The sequence below is a fragment of the Hippocampus zosterae genome, chromosome 16 (assembly GCF_025434085.1).
Source record: "Hippocampus zosterae strain Florida chromosome 16, ASM2543408v3, whole genome shotgun sequence".
Classification (NCBI taxonomy): domain Eukaryota; kingdom Metazoa; phylum Chordata; class Actinopteri; order Syngnathiformes; family Syngnathidae; genus Hippocampus; species Hippocampus zosterae.
Genome location: NC_067466.1, coordinates 8,675,211 through 8,695,594, shown reverse-complemented (window position 1 = coordinate 8,695,594; position 20,384 = coordinate 8,675,211). Strand labels below are relative to the sequence as shown.

The 20,384-nt window shown below is 41.2% G+C and overlaps 4 protein-coding genes across 4 annotated transcripts; 3 read left to right on the top strand and 1 right to left on the bottom strand.

The window, feature by feature from the left end:
* Positions 1–283: 283 nt before the first annotated feature.
* On the top strand, positions 284–2,868 carry timm22 (translocase of inner mitochondrial membrane 22 homolog (yeast)). Its single transcript, XM_052047973.1, has 4 exons — positions 284–664; positions 1,049–1,245; positions 2,142–2,214; positions 2,314–2,868. Exons 1-4 carry the CDS (start codon positions 406–408, stop codon positions 2,388–2,390), a joined length of 606 nt encoding a protein of 201 aa, XP_051903933.1. The 5' UTR covers positions 284–405; the 3' UTR covers positions 2,391–2,868.
* A 1,236-nt stretch (positions 2,869–4,104) lies between these two features.
* LOC127588882 (piggyBac transposable element-derived protein 4-like) lies at positions 4,105–11,119 on the top strand. The gene is made up of 2 exons (XM_052047839.1): positions 4,105–4,335; positions 7,233–11,119. Exons 1-2 carry the CDS (start codon positions 4,208–4,210, stop codon positions 9,001–9,003), a joined length of 1,899 nt encoding a protein of 632 aa, XP_051903799.1. The 5' UTR covers positions 4,105–4,207; the 3' UTR covers positions 9,004–11,119.
* On the bottom strand, positions 10,986–14,815 carry c16h11orf54 (chromosome 16 C11orf54 homolog). Its single transcript, XM_052047959.1, has 8 exons — positions 14,652–14,815; positions 14,482–14,580; positions 13,915–13,988; positions 13,708–13,809; positions 13,098–13,274; positions 12,643–12,792; positions 11,817–11,933; positions 10,986–11,364 (listed from the first exon to the last, which is right to left on the bottom strand). The coding sequence occupies exons 1-8, from the start codon at positions 14,716–14,718 to the stop codon at positions 11,191–11,193; spliced, it is 960 nt and encodes a 319-aa protein (XP_051903919.1). The 5' UTR covers positions 14,719–14,815; the 3' UTR covers positions 10,986–11,190.
* Positions 14,816–15,106: 291 nt separating this feature from the next.
* pho (phoenix) lies at positions 15,107–19,320 on the top strand. Its single transcript, XM_052047826.1, has 5 exons — positions 15,107–15,502; positions 16,042–16,324; positions 16,398–16,513; positions 16,843–16,888; positions 17,611–19,320. Exons 1-5 carry the CDS (start codon positions 15,315–15,317, stop codon positions 19,207–19,209), a joined length of 2,232 nt encoding a protein of 743 aa, XP_051903786.1. The 5' UTR covers positions 15,107–15,314; the 3' UTR covers positions 19,210–19,320.
* The last annotated feature ends 1,064 nt before the right edge of the window (positions 19,321–20,384 follow it).

Genomic DNA, 20,384 nt, shown 5'->3' with positions numbered 1-20,384 from the left:
GGTGGAGCGCGTGGCGCAGTACTCGATTGATTTATGGGAAATGTAGTCTAAGTGGGTCTCCACTGCGTCGTGCTGGTCGAACCGATCTGCAGTTCTACAAACCTCAGCTGTTATTTAAAATATAGTTTAGACAAAGTAAAATAACTAATTAACAGTACGCGAATAACCCTGACCACCGTGTAATATTGAATGTGCTGATATGAAACCCGTGTACAAATAATTACTCCTCTTGTGACGTAAAAAAACCTTTTAATTGTTGTTTGATAATTGTTTTAAAATTATGATGATTTCAACCGTATTAATTTCAAAATCAAATGAACAAGCCTCCAAATTTATTACAAATGGAACGAATCTGCCTCTGCTCCTTCAAAACTACATTTACCTAATGCGCTGTCATTGACAAACATGGCGGCCTCCACGAGAGCTGCAGAACCTTACGTCTCTGATTCTAAAAGTTCTCCTCCAGCTGGTCCGAGCATGGAAAGCCCAGTGATTCAGTACAGTATGGTCCTGGATTATCTTATCGGGGACAAGAGGACCGTGAAGGACTTGAACCCCGGTGTCATGGGGGGACTCCCAGTGCCTCCTAAAAGCGAGGAGCAGAAGAGAATAGAGAGGGCAATGGAGAGCTGCGCTTTCAAGTCTATTTTGGCCTGCGTTGGAGGTACAGTAAATATAATTAACCTTTTCAAGTCATCGTGCCTAAAATGAAACACATTTGTGGACACATCAGTGTTTGTCTTCTATCATTGCTTCTGCCGGCCACTGTCTGACACTCAGTTGTGCGTAATGGTGATCGAAGCTGAGATGCACTTTGAACAATAGAAAACGGTAAAATAATAAAATCATCCAACAAATGACATTCAATTAATCGATAAATTGACCAGCCCAAGTTGGAACAAATTAATTTCAGAGTACATAGATGATTCGTTCGTATGTTATAAACAGGTCCATGTTTTGATTGATTTTATTATTATTGTCATGAAAGGTTACATTCCTAATATCTACCAAGTCTGTGTTTCCATCTTTTATTGTTTGTTTTGCACAGGATTTGTCCTCGGGGGAGCGTTTGGTGTTTTCACTGCAGGCATAGACACCAATGTTGGTTTTGATCCCAAGGACCCGCTGAGGACCCCCACAGCACGAGAAGTCCTCAAAGACATGGGCCAGAGGGGCATGTCCTACGCAAAGAACTTTGCCATCGTGGGTGCCATGTTCTCCTGTACAGAATGCATCATAGAATCGGTATGATAACACGACAAGTCTTTATTTTGTGCACATCATGCAGGATACAGCAAAACATCACTTCCTAAATATGCGTAAAACTCAGCACTTTGACATTGATAAATAAAACATTTACATACTGATAACCTCATTGTCAATTGTATGTCATGTTGTTCATTTTGTGATTTTAAGTCTGTGAAATGGACCTTGAAAATGCCATTCCACCTATGTTGTTGGATTTCATTTAGAGATAAAATTACATTAAGTTAATTATATAGAAAATATTTTTCACAAACTTGGCATGATTTGACGGCACCGATGAATGATGGCACAGAGGATGTCATAAAGCATAGAATATTTTTAATAACACATTTCCTCACCTTCTTTTTTTAACAGCCCAGTGTAACCAAAGTAATGTTTTTTTTTCATCCTCTCCACATAATCTTCTTTAGGACAAAACAAAAAGGCCCAAAATAAAAGCTAAACATGTGAAGACTATGATTTGTGCACCGACGTATCAAGTGATGTAATACATGGCATGTATTACATGCAGATTAAAATCCCTGTAACATGAAAATAAATGTATTTGAAATTTGACATACAAACACATTGACATGCTGAAAACAAATGTAATAGCATAGCTCCACAATTGAGTACCGTAATATGTAGTTCTTAAGAAGTCTTTGCACACATTTTCAGCAATTATCTTCAATTATGTACAATGCATTTAGAAAAAAACTTCTGAAATGCACTTGACCTGGGCTGCGGAGTTCATTTCCTCCAACATTCAGATGTGATCAAATAATGAATTAATAAATAATCTATCAGTCTTTCTCTTCCATGTTTTGCCAGATCAATTTTAATGTCTTATAACGGACTGGGACACAGTGGTTACATTTGTCCAATTTTATTTACAGCACAGAGGCAAATCTGACTGGAAGAATGCCGTGTATAGTGGCTGTATAACTGGAGGAGCAATCGGGTTTCGTGGTATGTAATGCCATATAGATGATGTACTGTATGTAATACTTTTTTTCTCATATCGACTTTTTTGGGGGGGCTCTGTTTTTTTTTCCCCCACACTTGTAGCTGGTCTGAAGGCCGGTGTCCTAGGATGTGGAGGCTTTGCTGCTTTTTCTGCAGCCATTGAGTATTATCTGCGGTGATCCTCGAAAGTGACTCTGTGGACAAAGAATTAGTCCCTCCGGACAAGCCTGTACAGACCAACTGTAAGGGATCATGACACAATTGGCCTGCAAATGGGAACGTGGTGCAGCAGCCAACTTGAATTCATGATTGGTTGGATTCCTGTGATTGCTATAAGGGGACAGAAAAACATACTTACTAATGCATTGTTTTCTGATTGTTGGCAGATCAGTGTGTTGACTTCTGTCAATATGTTAAGAATGATGAGTTGGGGAGAAACACTGGCCACCTTCTTGTCATTCTTCTTTTCAGTTAGCAATGTTAATAAGAGTATTTATATGAAGACATTTTGGTCATTTGAGAAGGTTTATTTTCCAATTTACAGGAATCTGTGACCACAAAACAGCTCATTGCGGTAAAGATGTTTTCTTTTTATATTTTTAAGTCATGTTTGTCATATATTGTGACGTGTCATAAACATTAAATTCCCATTAGAAAGTCGTGAGTACATTCTTTAAATGAAGACCTCTGATTTGGAGCATTTGAAGAATTGCACAATTTTGAAGAACAAAATCCGGAATTGCCAAACTGTGGTGGGATTGGGCAAACATCTGGGGGAGCAACACTGATGGTCTCTACAATTTACTTGCAAAGTAACAAAAAATGAGACTCAGCAAGGAGGTACAGTAAGCACTTTCCCCAAGAATTTCTTGTGTATTAACGTTGTGAAAGAAATCCCATGAAAACACCATCTGCACAAGCTTGCTCCACCCAGCATCAGTACTTTTTTGTCTCTGCTTCCCTCATGTGGCCATTTTTGGATACGAGGTCAAACCGGAGCACAACACAGCGGAGTATTGGCCTCTGTCCAGACCAGGGCAACCACACTCTGAATCGCACCCTGATAAAATTTGAGGCCCTACAAAAATACATGGTGACAAGAGGACAATAACAATTATCTGTTTATGCGTAAAGGTCATTTACGACTGATAAATCTACAGGTGAGTGTTTGTTTGTATATCAGCGCAATTGTAAACGTGGCCATTAGAGGGTCGTTACAGCTCGAATATCAACGGCTGACCACCGTCGAAGAAAATGAGTCGGCATTATTATTAAATAAATGTGGCACGGCAGATGAGATGAGTAGCTAATCATTTTCACCAATATACACGTGATAACGGGGAGTAATAGTGCATTTGAAAGTATACTTTTTGAACGAGTCAAATAAGCACCATCGAAAATGTAAGTACAGTAATAGCTTTTTGGTCTGTAGCTTGGGTGGAGCCACATAGAAAAAAACATTCTTACGTCACAGACGTGAAGCCATTACTGAAGTTTGATAGGGTGTTTATTTGACCGAGTGAAAAAACATCACTGGGGGGTTCCGCGAGAGTGGCTGCCTTTCCAGCAGCTCCTATATTTTGTCGTTCTACTTCTTCCTTTCATAACTTTGCTGCTGTGAATTGGGAATTTCTCCATTGCGAGACTAATAAAGGTTTTCTTATCTTATTTGACTCGTCAAAGCAACAGGGGTTTTGACAGTAAAATAAAAACAAATCTCAGCAGCGGGTCTCTATGGCAAGCCATTTGAGCATTTATTCCAAATCCTTGATATCAGACATGAGTGTGTTACAATTAATAAATAAATGCTCAAATGACTTGCCATTGTAAGGACTCACTCTTCTGTCACGCCCCTCCCTCACTACTTGAGGGTGCTTCGTTTTATACACCTCACAAGCAGCGGGAACTGCTGGGTGAGAGAAGTCGGAAAACGTCGGTTTGATCGGCATTCACTGCAAAAAAAAAAGCGCAGCTTCACCAACTAATCACGAAAGCAATGGCTACAGAAAGAGAAAACTCAGACGCTGAGATAACAGTCACGCTTTCTGATGAGGAAGATAACGACGTTTTCATTGATTCCACGAGCGATGAGGAGGATTTGTGGTGCTTGTCATCCGATGAAAGGTAGAGTTTGTCATGCCGTTTCATTTTAAACTCAATTTTAACTGTCGTATGGACTTGTTTAGAAATAAGGTGCCTAATGTAATTTGCCACATGCGCGTCTGTGAGAAGCTACGTTGGATAGTAGCACAATCTCACACAAGGGTGTCAAACTATCGCGCGTTACAGTTACGGTTGCCCCCGCTCGGGGGACGGAGGGGGTCACAACGGTGCAACGACTTTGCATTGTTAAATTGTAAACACACTTTTACGATGGCAACTCGAATTCGTGCCTTTAAAAACGTATCCGTCCATTCATTTTCCACACTACTTATCCTCTTAATTGTCGCGGGGGGGGGGGGCGGGGGGGGGGGGTGCTGGAGCCGATCTCTCTGACATTGGGCGAAGAGCAGGCTCGTTAGTCACAGGGGACTAGTGATGGGAATTCCGGCTCCTTTTAGAGAGCCGGCTCTTTTGGTTCGGCTCCCTAAAGGCTCCCAAATGGCTCCTCAGTTTTTTTGTTGCTTAAATAAATGTAATACCAAAAATAACGTAAAATTATGTGTAAAATTAATTACTAATGCAAAAAATAGACATTATATCAAATATTTATTATTTATATTCTTCTGAACATACTCAACATGGAGTGTTACAAAAATAACAAAGTACAAAGACCCATTTCAAAACAAGGTCGTCAAAAAGGTCCAACCTCTGAATGTGTATATTTATAAGCTTTTAACTATTTACAGTCAAACAACATAAGTAAGCTTTGAATACCACACAACAAATTATAAATTAAAATTTGTAAAACAAAAAGAAAAAAAGCAGCATCCAGGTCAAGGTTTTAGCTTGTCTTTAGCGAAGATTGGCATGAAGAAAAACCAAGTGCCTCAGCTTTGAGGGGTTGATCCTGTTTCTCTTCTCTTAATATTTGCCCTGTTTTGGAGAAGATTCTCTCTGAGGGGACAGTTGTTGCGACAAGACACAGCCAACACAAAATGGATGAAAATCCCTTTCAATCATTTTACCCAGTTCCTCGTCAATTGTGTTCTGTTTTGCTGGTTTTATAGCTTTTTGCATAAAGTGGCTCATAGAGTTCTGGGTTGTACATCTAGGCAGTTGTGAAATTGCAGCAGCAGCAACAGTTGCAGACACCCTAGCACCTTCATTAATAGCTGGTTCCCTTGCGTGTCTTTTCTCTTCAAATTGTACTGATGGGTGGACATTTCTGATGTGCCTTTGCAGGTTATTTTTGGAGCCTGATCTATGGGATATTTTAACCTTGCACAGTCTACACGCTGCCTTTGAACTGTCAATTAAATTGCGTGACTAGATGATACTTATAGGATACTATCTCATTATGACAATTTTCGCCAACCACCAATAGTTAAGCAAATATGCTGTAAAAGCACAAATGATGGCATTCCTTCCTCGTTTGGCTTCATCTGACAAGCCCAGGAGTTAAATCGAAACGTAATGATTAAATATGAATAATACCTCCACAATAAAAGCTCAATGAGACCAGACTGTATTTATCCTATGAAATGAACTCGTGTTCACCAAGATTATACTGATGATAACTCCCTAAAATAACATACATTTGGAGAAACTTTATTTTGGTGTAGGACTTTTTACTTTGTTTTTCTCTAGTGTCTGTAGCCAGGTCAGCACTGCAAATGAGAATCTGTTCTCACTTGTTTTACCTGGCTCAAGATGAATGGATTAATGGGTGAATTGTAGCTACTACAGTCAGTAATAAAGGAGCTCTTTGACTGCTCCGTCATGTTCGCTTACATAAAGGCCTCCACATTTTGATTTCGATGTAAAATGTACTGTAGGTGTGCCATTTAATATTAGACAGTCAATTGCAGCAAACGTACAAAAAGTGACAAGAAATCCTCGCGATAGTTCAAAAATATTGCTTGAAGCTGAAGATACAGTGACAAAATGCCTTATATTTTCATCTTGAGCCGCTTTAGAAAACACACCACAGATGTCACATAGGCAGCTACAGTAGTTGAAAAGTTCAAAAAGTTTGATTACGGTCAAGAATGGTAAGCGACCACACATTTGAGGAAAATTAAAATGTTTCACATCATTAAACACATTTAAATATCTAAAAAAAAAAAAATCTCACCTGCAGGATTTTCTGGAGACTGCAGCTTTTATGATTCCCTTAATCACAGCAAGCCATCCAGGTCCTGAAATAACAAAGCAGGCCCAGACCATCACTTTGCCTATGCCATGTTTGACTCTTGCCATTTTATTTTTGTACCAAAAGCTTTATTTTCACACCGAATGTAACGGGCGTTTATACATTTAAACTTTTGTCTTGTCAGTCACCCTAATATTTCTTCAGAAGTCATGGAAATCATCAAGATGTTTCTGAGCCAGCGTGAGATTAGCATTTTGAGTTTTTTTTTTTTTTTTTGCAGCAGGGCCTTTGCCTTGGAGCTCTTCCATGGATACCATTTTTGTCCAAGGTCTTTCATATGATTGAGACATAGACACTGACCTTAACTGAATCCAGTGAGGCCTTCATACATTTAGGTGTTTTGTTTTTTTTGTTTTTTTTCTCAGTGGTTTTGCCTAACTAATCCTGGGTAGGTTAATTAGTGTTCCCACTTTGCTCTATTTGTTGATATTGGCTATTACTGTGTTTCTATGGAGACCCAAAGCCTTGAAAATTGCTCAGTACCCTTTTCAGACAGATAAATTTCAATCACATTTTTAGTTACAAGCCCAGATAATTTTCCCTCAAGGGTTTTTGTGGTTAAAAAAAGTTCAAAGCTCTCCAACATTATGCACCATTTGAACATTTAATTCAGCGATTTTTTTTAATTAGAAAATTTCTGCTAGCTAGCAAATAGTTGGATTTAGAACTAAATACATGTTTTTTGTTGTTGTTGGTTTTTCTACAGTGTGGATTACCACGATGATACTGATGATGTGGACTATCAGCCACCAACAGCCACCACCAGTGCCCGGCTGCGACGTGACGCCACCCGGCACTCCTCCACCACAGTCCTTCAGAAAGAGCCATTGACGTCTTCACCAGTGCCATCATCTGCAATTAAACGCAAGAAGACCGTGCAGAAATCAGCCCACAAGAAGCGCCACATGTTTGAATCTAAAGAGAGGTGGCGCTGCAAGGAGGAGAGTGACATCAATCCAAAGCCTCCCCCCTTCACACCTGCCAGAACCCCTGGACCTACGTTTGACACCTCGGTCCAGTGGTCCCCCCTGGCTCTTTTTCAGCTTTTTTTCAGTACATCAGTTGTTCGCACAATTATCGACAATACAAATGCAAATGCAGAGAAAAAACAGGCGAAGGCAAAGACATTCCGCTGGAAATTGCTCACTGAGCCTGAGTTCTACGTCTTCATTGCTGTTGTCATTTTCACTGGCATTGTCAAAGTCCCTGACAGGGATGACTACTGGACGAAAAGATGGCCATACAACTTCAGCTTCCCAAGAAACGCCATGAGCAGGGACCGCTTTGAGGCCATATTGTGGTCACTGCACCTCAGCGACCCAAAAAACAATAATAAAAAGGAGAGTCGAAAAGGTATACGCTTACACGATCGGCTGTTCAAAATCAAGCCGCTTTACACAGACATTGTTTCAGCATGCAAAGCTAATTTTCAACCCCACAAGAACATTTCGATCAATCAGACAGTGGTGCCCTCAGCTCAGATCACCGCCAAACAACGACGTACAAAGGGCAAAGCATCGGCACTGGGTTTCAAACTGTTAATTTTGGCAGACTCTCTTACTGCATACAGGTGGAACTTCTTTGTTTGCTCCGAGAAGACCGTGTCTTCCACCATTGGTCAGGGTCTGCGTGACCGAACAATCATGGACATTGTGGACCCGTCCCGGCTGGGAGGGGGCTATCGACTTTTCGTAAACAATTTTTACTCCAGTCCCACCCTCTTTAGGGACCTTCAGAAAGCCAACATTGGATGTTGTGGCCCCATCAGAAAGAATCAAGTTGGTTTTCCCAAGACTACGGAAAATGATCTTCCCGCAAAGGCTGAAAAGGGAGACCTGCGATGGTTGAGGAAGGCTGACCTCCTCTTTGTCAAGTGGATGGGCCCACAAAAAGTCACCATGTGCTCTTCGCTCCACGTGGCATGCAGTGGGCAGACCATGAAGAGCAAAGTCAAAGTGAACGGTGGGCGCCAAATGAAAAGAATCACAATTCCTGATGCCGTCCAGGACTACAATCGCCATAAGGGGGGTGCGGATCTGTCCGGCGATTACACTGTCCATCACAACACCAAAAAGTGGTACAAAACTTTTTTTTTCCATTTTGTGGAGATTGCAGTCGTCAATTCCTTCATCCTACACGAGGAGCTGATTTCTCTCCAGAACAAACCCACAATGCAAAAGCCACTGACTGAGCAGGTCTTCCGCGAGAGGCTGGCTGCAAGCATGCTCGAGCTGGATGGAAAGACGACAGCACCACCGACACCAGCATCACCGACACCATCACCACCACCAGCCGGAGGAGCAGAAGCAGCCCAAGTCACCTGCATGCCCACATTTTTTCAAGGTAATTGTAGGAAATACTGCAAGAGGTGTCATGCTCTGGGTATGACCAGGGTCAAGACAAAAGTGTACTGCAGGAAGTGTGAGGTCCCACTTTGCTTGGCCCAGAAAAAAAAACTGCTTTCAACTCTGGCATGATGAGCAACATTGAAAGGACAGGGAGTCCCCCCCCACCCTCCCCAAAATAAAAAAAATGAATTGAATATAACTTTATTGTCAAATGTGCTGTATGTATGTGTAACATACAGCACAGATTAAATTTCTTCGCTCTCAACATAACACATAAAACAAATATTTTATTCATTCGAAATATGAATATCTGCAGAATTCCTAAACCTCCTGGGTTGTGTCGTGACAATCTTGTGTGTCGGGAGAGATCACCAGGGGCACTTTATGAAATTATTTGATTTCACTTAATTTGTCAGAAAAATATTAATTGTAAAGATATCGTCGTTCATCTATGTCAGGGACATATAGTGCCAGGCGGAGCGATTAAAAGGTCTTCCATAAAATGGCAGAAGGTACAATAACAAGTGTAACCACATCTGTTGTCAATTATGCAACAGAGTAGGTCATGACTTACTGCGAGTACAATTAATTAAACGCGTCCAAATTTCACAGTGTGAGGAAATTGAAATGAGGTCAGCAACTTTCAACATTCATAGGACATTAGAATTTGTGATATTTTTAATTGGTGGTGTGCCTTAAGATTTTCTAATCTGAAATACAAGCCATGGGTCCATAATTTAAACACTCAACTGTATTTATAGAGCACTTTTATAAAACAACTTTATCTATAAAATAACCATTGCTGTACACAAAGTGCTGTACATGGAGCAAAAAACAATTCAACACCAAACATTCATTCATTCATTCATCTTCCGAGCCGCTTGATCCTCACTAGGGTCGCGGGGGGTGCCGGAGCCCATCCCAGCTGTCTCCGGGCAGTAGGCGGGGGACACCCCGAATCGGTCGCCAACCAATCGCAGGGCACACAGAGACGAACAACCATCCACGCTCACACTCACACCTAGGGACAATTCAGAGTGTTCAATCAGCCTGCCATGCATATTTTTGGAATGTGGGAGGAAACCCATGCAGGCCCGGGGAGAACATGCAAACTCCACACAGGGAGGCCGGAGCTGGAATCGAACCCGGTACCTCTGCACTGTGAAGCCGACGTGCTAACCACTGGACTACCGGGCCGCCCAACACCAAACAATAAGACAATAAATTAAAAACAAAGTCAAAAGAAAATTCAAACAGCAAAGCTAAAAGATAAGTCTCATGCTGAGTCAGAAGTCAAAGAATAAAAATGAGTTCTAAAATGAGTTGCACGAAATGAGTTCTTGCACTTAATGTCGGTTAGCTGTTCAGCAGTTTTGTGCCGTCCTCGAATGATTATGAATGTATTAATGAAATAAGAGCACAGACTATGTCCATATTTATAATGGTATTTTTATCATACTTTTTTCTTTTCTCCTATTTGTTCATTTTTATATTTGTTCATTTATATTTGTACATTTGTTATGTATTTTTTGTTTTCTGCTTCCAGTTTTATATTGCATGAATTCAATTTAAATTTCATTTTTTTGCAAGCATTATTTAATCCTTTCTATATTCATCTTGATACTTTAGTTTTTGACCATAATGTTTATTTGGACAATGTTTGTGTTATAATGGTCTAATATTTTTTGTTAAAATCCTCATATGCATTACGATGTTATTTTATTTGTATACAGTACAATATCCCAGTTATTGTTCTAATCTAGTAAGTCCTTTTTGAAAAAAATCGATGGTTTTCTCTGTCCTAACACTTCTATGCAGAGGTATCTTGCTTTGTTTTTATGTAATTATCATAAACAGGGAACATGTAATATGGTCACCAATGTCATTTGCCAATTATGCACTTAATGTATTATCTAATCCACTGAAAATATATAATCAATTAAAGTTGTAAAAGGTTTCTACCGGAGGAAAATCCTTTGCCATCAATGGCGTGTGGAAAAACACAATATTACATAAAAAAGGTGTGTAGAATTTCAAAGGATGGTTGGCTCTTTCTAAAAAAAAATGTTTGTAAAAATCTACAGTATATAAATACAAGGTTACCAGATGAATTTATTTTAAAAGGGTTTATTAATCCTGTGGTACATTCCACATTATACAGTGCAATAATTTTATACCCAAGCCTGTATCACCACAAATACAAGATATTGATTTGCAACATTTCAATTCAATGGAAACCGTCTCCCCCCCCCAAAAAAGACAATTTATGTGGTCCTGATTTTCATCGTTAACACCAATGCACCATGCAATTCTTGTTTAATCTTTTCCGACTGCATGGGTCTCTTTGGGCCTGTCGATGCGGTACATGAACTCCGCAGGTACGAAGTAGCCCAAGTATTCCACGCTGTCAGGTGTGGTGTCGATGTAGTAGTGGCCACCTTCTCCATGAGGACTGAAGCAGTGGGTGTGCTCCACACGTAAGTCAAGTCCCTTAATACAAAACACGCAAATGATCATTGAAACAGACAATTTGGTGGTTCACAGCAGCATTGTTTTCACCAATGCAGTGATTCCCAACTACTCTGCCCGTGGTACAATAGGCTGTGAGAGACTACTACAAAGAACAGTGTTTGTTCATCTGCAGTATGTCAGGACAAGTGTGACAGACGGGCAGAACAATTAAATGCTCTGTCACTAGATCACGGGTGTCAAACTCAAGGCCCGCATCATTTTATGTACACAAAAGTAAATTAAGTGTATCCACTTCATGTTTGTTGCTAAAATACCAAAATCGTAAATTGTCAGAACTTTCCAGAACATTGAACTACTGCAATCGTTTTATTTTGTTACCAAATGCCCCCTTTAAAAAAATAAAACCAATGGTGATGAAATACTTTTTGTACAGTAGTAGTACATGCATTTATTGATGATGATATACTCACAGGATCTTTGGATACAAGCACCGACTGGCAGATGAGTGGGGCTTTCACCTCAAAGTGTTTGAGCCAGCTGTTGACCTCTTCGTTTGAAGTGAGCGGACACGCCGAGAACTCTCTGGGCTGTGCAGAAACGGTAAGCATGAGTCTCACTCTGACCATTTTTCTATGCAGGGAATTGCTCATTTAAAGGAGACATCGTTCAACATTCATTTTCTGACTATTTAAAACAGTTCCGTGTCGAAATAGAACTCTCTGTCATGACACGTTTTTGTCAAAATGCCCCCCCCCCACCCCCACAAAAAAACTAAGGATTTTAGGTAACACTTCATACCCCATTGCTGTGTTACTGAAATGAGCGCATTTATGAGGCAGTACGGATTTCATCACAAGCAAGTGACTGCGGATCTAAAAAAGGAACTGCGAAATGCCCTCACGGAGGCAGCACATGGTCATCCAAGTCACATTTTGCGTTGTCAGTGGCGTAACAGACAACTCACCACCCAACTCACCACACGCCCCCACCCTCACCACATGGACAATTTGTCAACACACAACACATCAATGACTTAATCCTAATCTGTCCCTCCAACAAAAGTCTTTGCATCAATGCGCTGTTTGTTGCAGTAAGGCGGAAGCGCAGAACATCCTGACAAATGGGGGACTGTTCTTCTATTGGCACATTCAAGATTTAGTTTCTAGTATAATTTTCCACTTGATGGGTGGACAGGGACTCAAGAGACCCAAGGATTTACATACAAAAATCAAAGAGTTCATAATATGTCCCCTTTAATGTCTTTTAAAGATGTTGCGTTAAAATGCTCACATATACCATTATGTGGATTTTAGCTTTCCCCTTCTGGATGATGAAGGTCCCCCCCAGAGCCAGGCTTTTATCAGGGTAGTGAACCTCCAGAGTCTTTCTCAAGGCCGTCACAATACTGTGATCTCCCGTTCTTCTCTTGGCCCGCACCTCAATGACCTGCGGACAGGAGGAGACGCTTGTCTCATTTTACATCGTCAATTTGCTCTTCGCAATGTTTCAATTGATGCCAGTGTTAAGTGCGACGGGGATGAAGTTCGTGCACAAGCGCCCCCTTGTGGAATCATTCTCACAGCGCAACTTGCACACCCACTTGAGGTCAACATGTCCCAGGAACGTTTTATTGGGGGAAGAGATCATACAAAGACATCATTCTTGCAATAGCAAGATTTTTTTTTGGGGTGGGGGGGGGCTTAATACTTTGCTGTTACTGTACTCGTAGTAGTTATAATCATGATCATCACCTTTCCTGGCCTCCCCTCACAAGCATAAAGGTTCCCCAGCAGTCCAAAGTTGCAGTCAGAGAATTTGTCGCTGTATCTTTCTTGCAGACACTGGCCATCCACTGGATTGATGGAGGAGAAGTAGCTGCTATTCACTGCGGGTCTTCCGTCTGCTTCAGTCAGAACCAGCGGAATCAACTGGGATAGCAAATACAGTATTTATAATATACATCAAAGCTCAGTTTGCTGTTTTTAAAAGTGAAAAAAAAACCCCAAATCATTTAGATATTCATTTCTTGTCCAAATCGTCATATATTTTCATGGAATAGGACAACATATAATGGCTAGAACTATCAATTTAATAATAAAACAATCACAAAATTAACACTTAAGTGCTGTTTAGAGTCTTCAACAAATCTAACACATTTTCGGAATGTGGGAAAAGGCCGGAAAAAAACGACTAAGATTAAGTTTGGGCATTGCTTTTTTGCCAACTCTTATTACAGAAGATGATACCACACAAGACCTCTAAATCAGATCTTTGTGGTTTCACTGTATTATGTGAATTACAAAACAAACAGTGACAGCTCTAAAATGGTGTTGGTGCATTGCTGAAAATTTAGGGGACTACCTCTGCATTCATTCCCACAATCCTCGAGGAAACGGCTCCTGCACCAAGCATGAATGCCCCTGGTAGCTCCAACTCCCTTGATAAAGTATTCATGTCATACTCCTAATAAGAAGAATATGTCAAGATAATCAATCTGACAACACACAAGCAGCAGTCGGGCCCAGCAAATGTTATGGCATCTCTGGGTGATTTAGAAGACAACAGTACCTTGTGCTTTTGAACCAGAGGAACCAGGTATGGTACTCCTCCCACATCTATGACCCGAGGATTTCCACACAAACCTGAAGGATTAAGTAAACATCACATGAACAAAAGTGCACACATTTAAATGGAATATTTAATGTGTGTCACGAGTGGTTTGACAGCGGCCCGGTAGTCCAGTGGTTAGCATGTCGACTTCACAGTGCAGAGGTACCAGGTTCAATTCCAGCTCCGGCCTCCCTGTGTGGAGTTTGCATGTTCTTCCCGGGCCTGCGTGGGTTTTCTCTGGGGGATCCGGTTTCCTCTCACATCCCAAAAACATGCATGGCAGGCTGATTGAACTCTCTGAAATTGTCCCTAGGTGTGATTGTGGGCGTGCATGGTTGTTCGTCTCTGTGTGGCCTGCAATTGGCTGGCAACCGATTCAGGGTGTCCCCGCCTACTGCCCGAAGACAGCTGGGATAGGCTCCAGCACCCCGCCCCCCCGCGACCCAAGTCAAGCGGTTCGGAAAATGGATGGATGGATGGATGGATGGATGGAGTGGTTTGACATTGGGTATAAAATAATCTTACCCTTAACAGGAAAGTTGAACGGCTCCTTAGTGAGATCAGGACATTCCACAACACTCACTTTAATTTCTGCAAAGTTATCTTCCAGCCCTGTTTGAAGTACTGCAAACAGAAATAATTGTTTGGTTCGCTCCTCTGACCACGTACTGTGTCAATTATGTTTAAGTCCTTACCACTACGCAGTTCCTCTAGGTCTGGAACATGCAGCTGAGCCTTTTCAGTTTTGCGAACGAATGCCATGACTGAGTTTGAGTGCGGGGTTGGTGACCAGATCGAAAAACTGAAATAGTGGGTGGTGACTGTCTCGGAGTAAAGTACGAATCAAAGAGTAAATAAAGCAACGAGAGTATATCTTTTACGCGTGCAATAGACCTGCACAGCAAGGTTAGGCCTTTAAAAAATATGTACAGATTTCTTCCATGGCTTGAATCGCTATTAACGTTTGTGCAGTTTCATGTTAATTTTGTTCCTATGGTGCTTTTAAAATCGATTCAGTGGGGTGCGTATCTCGTGTAATGTTTTAAAAGTCCACATAACTTGTAGACGAAAAAAAAACAGACGTGTGAGGGAGTCATCTTGATATTTTTGTTTTTTTTTTGTGGTCATTGTTAAGGAAGTCACATGATGGCGCTCAAACTACTTCCGTGTTTGTCCGGAAGCACGCGTACTGTCCGTAAAATGTACTAATCGGAAACGCTCTGTCCCATTGTTTGAGTAGTATAAACGAAAGGTCGTCATAATTTAGCTATTATTTGAATGCCGACTATTATGAACATCCAGCAGTTTCCGAAATAAATTAGATTCAGGACCAACTAACGATCTAAACATAGCCCAAAATGTCAGAGACACACAATAATGTTGGTTTAACTCAGTCTGACGCCCTGACTGACGAAATATCAGCAGGTCACATCGTCCTGGAAAGGTCTCCTCCCGATTATGTGAAGAAAATATCGCAGTACCTCGAGCGCTCGGCGGGACCGAGTAGCCAAAATGGAAAACCTGAAGTGCCCCCTGAAGTCGACAGGTAAACATATTTAGCAACATGCACGGCACGTAACCAAACCAAAATATCATAAAAAAGTGTATACAGCGATGCCTTAGATGCTTCTTTCCACACTGAAATGAATATAAATGTCTTAATTCGTTTGTGTTTTTTGGGGGGGAGGGGCGGGGCATTTTATTTTCATGAGAAAATCGCACTATAACATTATTTTGTTACACTTTCTCCTTTGTAACAGTTTTCTGTTCATTCTGGTATGTGTGCCTTGAACACTTGGGGTGTTTACCACAGATAGGCGGGTAGACTGTACTTGGCTTCTCAGTGTGGAAGCAATACAGAGGATAAAAAATATTCACCAGTGACTATTAGTTTGCACCCACTCATAGTTTGCACTCACAAGTGAAAGCAATACATTGCCGAAACGAAGACTCAGATCTTGAAAAACATAGCTTCTCTCTCATTGCACTAGTGAACTCTGCTTTGCATTATTGACCCTGACCTCATCTTAAGGACACAACTTCCTTAGCAGCATCCTTATATGTGAATTTGTGATTTCTTTACAGTGACTCGGGGGACAGCCTATTTATAACACAGTTGCCTGTGCCTCAGCCCATGAGAACAGTCAGACGCCGGAAATCATCACGACACTCTTTTACCACCGAGCTGGAGGACAGTGAGGGGGACATTTCGTCCTCTCAGAGTGATGCCGCTGACCATGAGACAAGCAGAAAGAAGAGAAAGAAAAGAAAGATAACACTCCCAAAATACAACTTCTCTTTTCTCACGGAAAGGAAATGGAAGTCCAGATGCACAAATTTAACCAGCAAACAGAATCTAAAATTTCATGTAAGGATCATTCAGGGTCGTATATTTGTCTTAATATTTGAAGTATTTTATTTTATTTTTTTTCTGTTTCCAGAATAATGTGATGGGGGGCTTCTTTAAATGTGTCGAGTTGTGGCAGCGAGCAGAGGATTTATATGAAGGTCAACCAACAGTTGACCAAGATGATGAGGACATATTGCCCTTGACGGAGTGAGTTTCTTTACATTATTACATGTAGTCATCAATTATACTCGGTCATTTTTGTTATTCATTAACTTGCCATTAGTCATATTCCCAATTAGGAGGGCCGACTTCAGTTTGTCATTGCACTTCCGAGCGACTGGATTATTTTGGCAAAAATGAAGCGATAGCTAAGTACTGTACAGATATTAACACATTTTCACAATATGTGCTTTATTTTCCATGTTGAGAACCTGACCAGTGTTACGTTTATTTTGTAAATGATTTGAATGAAAGCAATTGTGGCATTAATGGTTTTGTTTAAGTACAATTGCAAACATATATCTGAACTCTTGCAGAGATGAAGGAGAAGACAAATCTGGTGACGAAGACATCAAAGTGGTGGTAAGCAAACTGTCACTCTCAACGAAAATGATGGAGGGAATTAATGTGATGAAAATGTACAACCATGTAAGATTCAGACATTAAACACGCACACATTTGACAATTTATGTTTTCATGTTTTTTGTATTTGACACCATGTGTCAAATACAAATATCAAAACGTTTTTCAACTTTTTTTTTTACTGTCATGACAAAATTCGAATTGTTTTGTTTTATTCACATTACTTGCCTCATTTGTACACTCGTATTACTGTGAAGAAAAAGAATCCTGTTTTGTTGACAAAGGTTTTATCACACTGACAGTTTCATGATTGGACTGATTATTTTTCATTTACTGTGGGAAAAGTTGTTTTGATAGACATTCCTGAATATACCGTGTCTAAACTTAGAGGTTCCAGTTAAAGTGCTTTCATGCTATATCACCAATGTTAAGCTAATTATTTTGGGGTAGTTTTACAGTATAGTTACTGGAATGCCCTTGAATGTGGGAAAGGAGAGCCAAAGTTAATGATGCACTTTTCAATCTGACAACTGAAATGCATAAAGACAATGCACGCACTGATGCGGGAGCTGTTGATGAAAACAACTCACGCCAAGGCCCTCAGAAATAGACTCGCCAATTGTTTATGTGCTCTATGCTTGCAGTTCTTTTGTGTTTTCAAATATGTACTGGACCCTAAAAATGAATAATTGAATCAATAACTTGTATGTTTTATGTTGCAGGAAAAAAAACGTTTTCTGGCAAAATCCAAAATCAAGTGGCAGCAAGCCTGGCACACACCACTACCAAGTACCAAGCAACATGAGGAGGAAGAAGGAGCCGTTACTCAAGAAAGGGAGAAAACAGATCAAATATCAAGTGAGGTGCCCACGTCCAGTATGGCTTTGGCGAAAGACAAAAACGATGAACCACTCAGAATCAAGTTGGTGCAAACCCGAACACTGAGACGCAAGAGGACTCTTTTCCCCGAAGACGCAGCAGAACCTGTTGATGCGGAAACTACACCCACGACTGCAACACCCATAACCTTGGAATGCACAGATGACACTGCACAAGCACCACAGGCTTATGATGAGCTGGTTCTTCATGGAAACAAAATGTCCAATTTTTCACATGTTACAAACACTCAGCCGACAGAAGATGATAACGCAGAAGCCAGCGTCGTCGCCTCGGTAAAAATGAAAGAAAATAAGAGACAAGAAGTGCTGGTTAACTTGGAGCTTGACCACAGCGTACAAGAAGATGCCAAGTCTTCCCTCAGTCGAGATGAGCTGACAGAGAAAAACAAGCTAAGAGAGGTTGAAGACGACTCCTGTGTAGTCAGCGAACCTCTCAGTGATGAGAGGCAGTTGAAAAAGAAGAAAAAAAAGAAATCGCATCAGGAACCAAGGACTCTAGACACTCTTGCAGCTTCTCAAAAAACTGCAAAAAGACAATGTAACAAGTTTCCTGAAGATGACGTTGGTGATAAAAGTGAAGAAAAGATGTCTTCCTGTCTATCTGAGGGAGGAGACACATTCAAAAGAAGTGACGACAACGACGTGCAACCGGTTAGCAAGAAAAAGAAGAAAAAAAAATCACGCACAACGATCCCACCAATCGACGAGTTTGTGTGTGGACTGGCCAACAAAAACGATCGGACCTCTTCCTTCCTTGATGCTGATGTGGAGGAAAGCAGTGCTGCTTTAGAGGCAGAATTACACCATGCGCTCAAGAAAAAGAGAAAGAAAAAGTCGTCCGGCCACCGCAGCACAGAAGATTTTGTGGGCGCATCGTCTCACTCTGCTTTGCCCGTTAAGGTGGTCTCGGAAAGTAAAAAGAAGCGTCCAGACAGTCAAGTTGTGACTCTTGTGGAGAGAAACGAAAGCACAGCTGGTTCTGCGTTTTTGAAACCCGATGAGGGCCAGGTAAAGAAGAAGCCGAAAGATCAAGCGCAATTCGGAGAGCTCAATTTACCACTTAATCAAGCTCATCATGCTGACGATGCTACGTCTAATGAAGCACCGGGCATGCCCGAAGATGAGGAAGCACCGGATATGGCCGAAGATGACACAGTAAATTATTTAAAAGACAGGAAGAGGAGGAAGAAGAAGAAGAAGGAGAGAGAAAAACTGCTTACAAGTAAGGCTGAACTTGAGGAGGACTTGATGTGTGATGACGGCGTTCAACACAAAAAGAGAAAGAACGACAGACATTCACTCACACCCAATCTCACCCCTGTGACATCAGAGACTGATTCCCTGTTTCAATTGTCCCCATCAGATAGTGTCAAGAAAAAGAAGCACAAAAAGAGTGGCCTCACACGCCATCTGTATCGTTAACGAGAGGGTTTCTTTTAAATGTGGTGGGGGAGGGGGGGTTCTCCCCAATATTGATCGTTTTGATTGGTATGGATTCAATGCCATTCAAAAATAAACTCACCTTCAACAAATGCCAATGGTACATAGAATATGCGTATATGTTCAGTATCATTAACGTGTGCATTGTGGTTATCTGTAATCATGTACTGTATTTTCAGTTTATGAAACATGAGACCAAGATTTTTCCCAAGATGGCGCCCGAGTAGGCAGCCTTCGGCAAGTGCTCTTCAAGAGCCTTGCTTTTTTGTTCTTTTTTGCTGTTTTTGTCTTTTGTTTTGTCACATGTTGTTTGTTGTTTGATCGTGTGGACCTGATATGGACTGTTTTCAGCGCTTTTTGGCCACAACATTCGTCAAAGGAGCAGTATCTGTGCTTGGTGGTTGCGCCTTCTCGGCAGCACGCCTGTACCAGCACAGATTTTGATTGGGACGAATGTCGGCGCCATTGACTGTCGGTGCTGGACAGACCTGGGGCGCTTGTGTTTTTTGCGCCAGTAATGGGCAGCATTTTTCACAACCCCGATTTGTTCAGTGGCTATGTCAGCGCTGTTGGACAGTTGGCGTCGGTGCGGCTGGATGGATGGCCGCTGAAGTTGAGGATGAGGAGAGAGGAGCGTTGGCGAAGAGCACCGATGCGTATTTGGAACCGTGAGTCGCCGCTTGGAATTGAAGTGGATTTCCATGGGACAGGAGAAGTGAACCAATCTCTTTTTTCGCCAATGGATGCTACAGCTTCTTGTTGACTTTGAAACTTAGCTTGTAGCCGACGTGTGCTCATTTTGAGCATGACGTCTCTGATCCACTGGTTAAAGGACACTTTGATTCTCTCCTCTTTCATCTCAAACCGCTTCAAACAACAAAGCGTGTGACGGAAAAGTGGTTAGGACTGCACGACTGTTTGTGTTTTATGTTATGTGTTGTGTTTATTATTTTACTTACTTTACTTGTTAACTGTTTTGTAAAGCGCTTTGTTACAGCTGCCGCTGTTGTGAAAGCGCTATATAAATCAGAATGTATTGTATTGTATTGTATGATCAATGGTTAACCCCTCCCCCCCCCAAAAAAATACACCACACATACAGTAAATATACAGTACAAGGTCCAAGCTATTGCCGTGTGTGTGTGTTTTTTTAGTAG

Coding starts and splice junctions, on each gene's coding strand:
- timm22 (XM_052047973.1), top strand. CDS start 406: ATGGCGGCCTCCACGAGAGCTGCAGAACCTTACGTCTCTGATTCTAAA. Junction 665..1,048: donor TATTTTGGCCTGCGTTGGAG/GTACAGTAAATA, acceptor TGTTTTGCACAG/GATTTGTCCTCGGGGGAGCG. Junction 2,215..2,313: donor AGGAGCAATCGGGTTTCGTG/GTATGTAATGCC, acceptor CCACACTTGTAG/CTGGTCTGAAGGCCGGTGTC.
- LOC127588882 (XM_052047839.1), top strand. CDS start 4,208: ATGGCTACAGAAAGAGAAAACTCAGACGCTGAGATAACAGTCACGCTT. Junction 4,336..7,232: donor TGCTTGTCATCCGATGAAAG/GTAGAGTTTGTC, acceptor GTTTTTCTACAG/TGTGGATTACCACGATGATA.
- c16h11orf54 (XM_052047959.1), bottom strand. CDS start 14,718: ATGGCATTCGTTCGCAAAACTGAAAAGGCTCAGCTGCATGTTCCAGAC. Junction 13,810..13,914: donor CTCTGGTTCAAAAGCACAAG/GTACTGTTGTCT, acceptor TCTTCTTATTAG/GAGTATGACATGAATACTTT. Junction 11,934..12,642: donor AAGCTAAAATCCACATAATG/GTATATGTGAGC, acceptor GTTTCTGCACAG/CCCAGAGAGTTCTCGGCGTG.
- pho (XM_052047826.1), top strand. CDS start 15,315: ATGTCAGAGACACACAATAATGTTGGTTTAACTCAGTCTGACGCCCTG. Junction 15,503..16,041: donor GTGCCCCCTGAAGTCGACAG/GTAAACATATTT, acceptor ATTTCTTTACAG/TGACTCGGGGGACAGCCTAT. Junction 16,889..17,610: donor ACGAAGACATCAAAGTGGTG/GTAAGCAAACTG, acceptor TTTATGTTGCAG/GAAAAAAAACGTTTTCTGGC.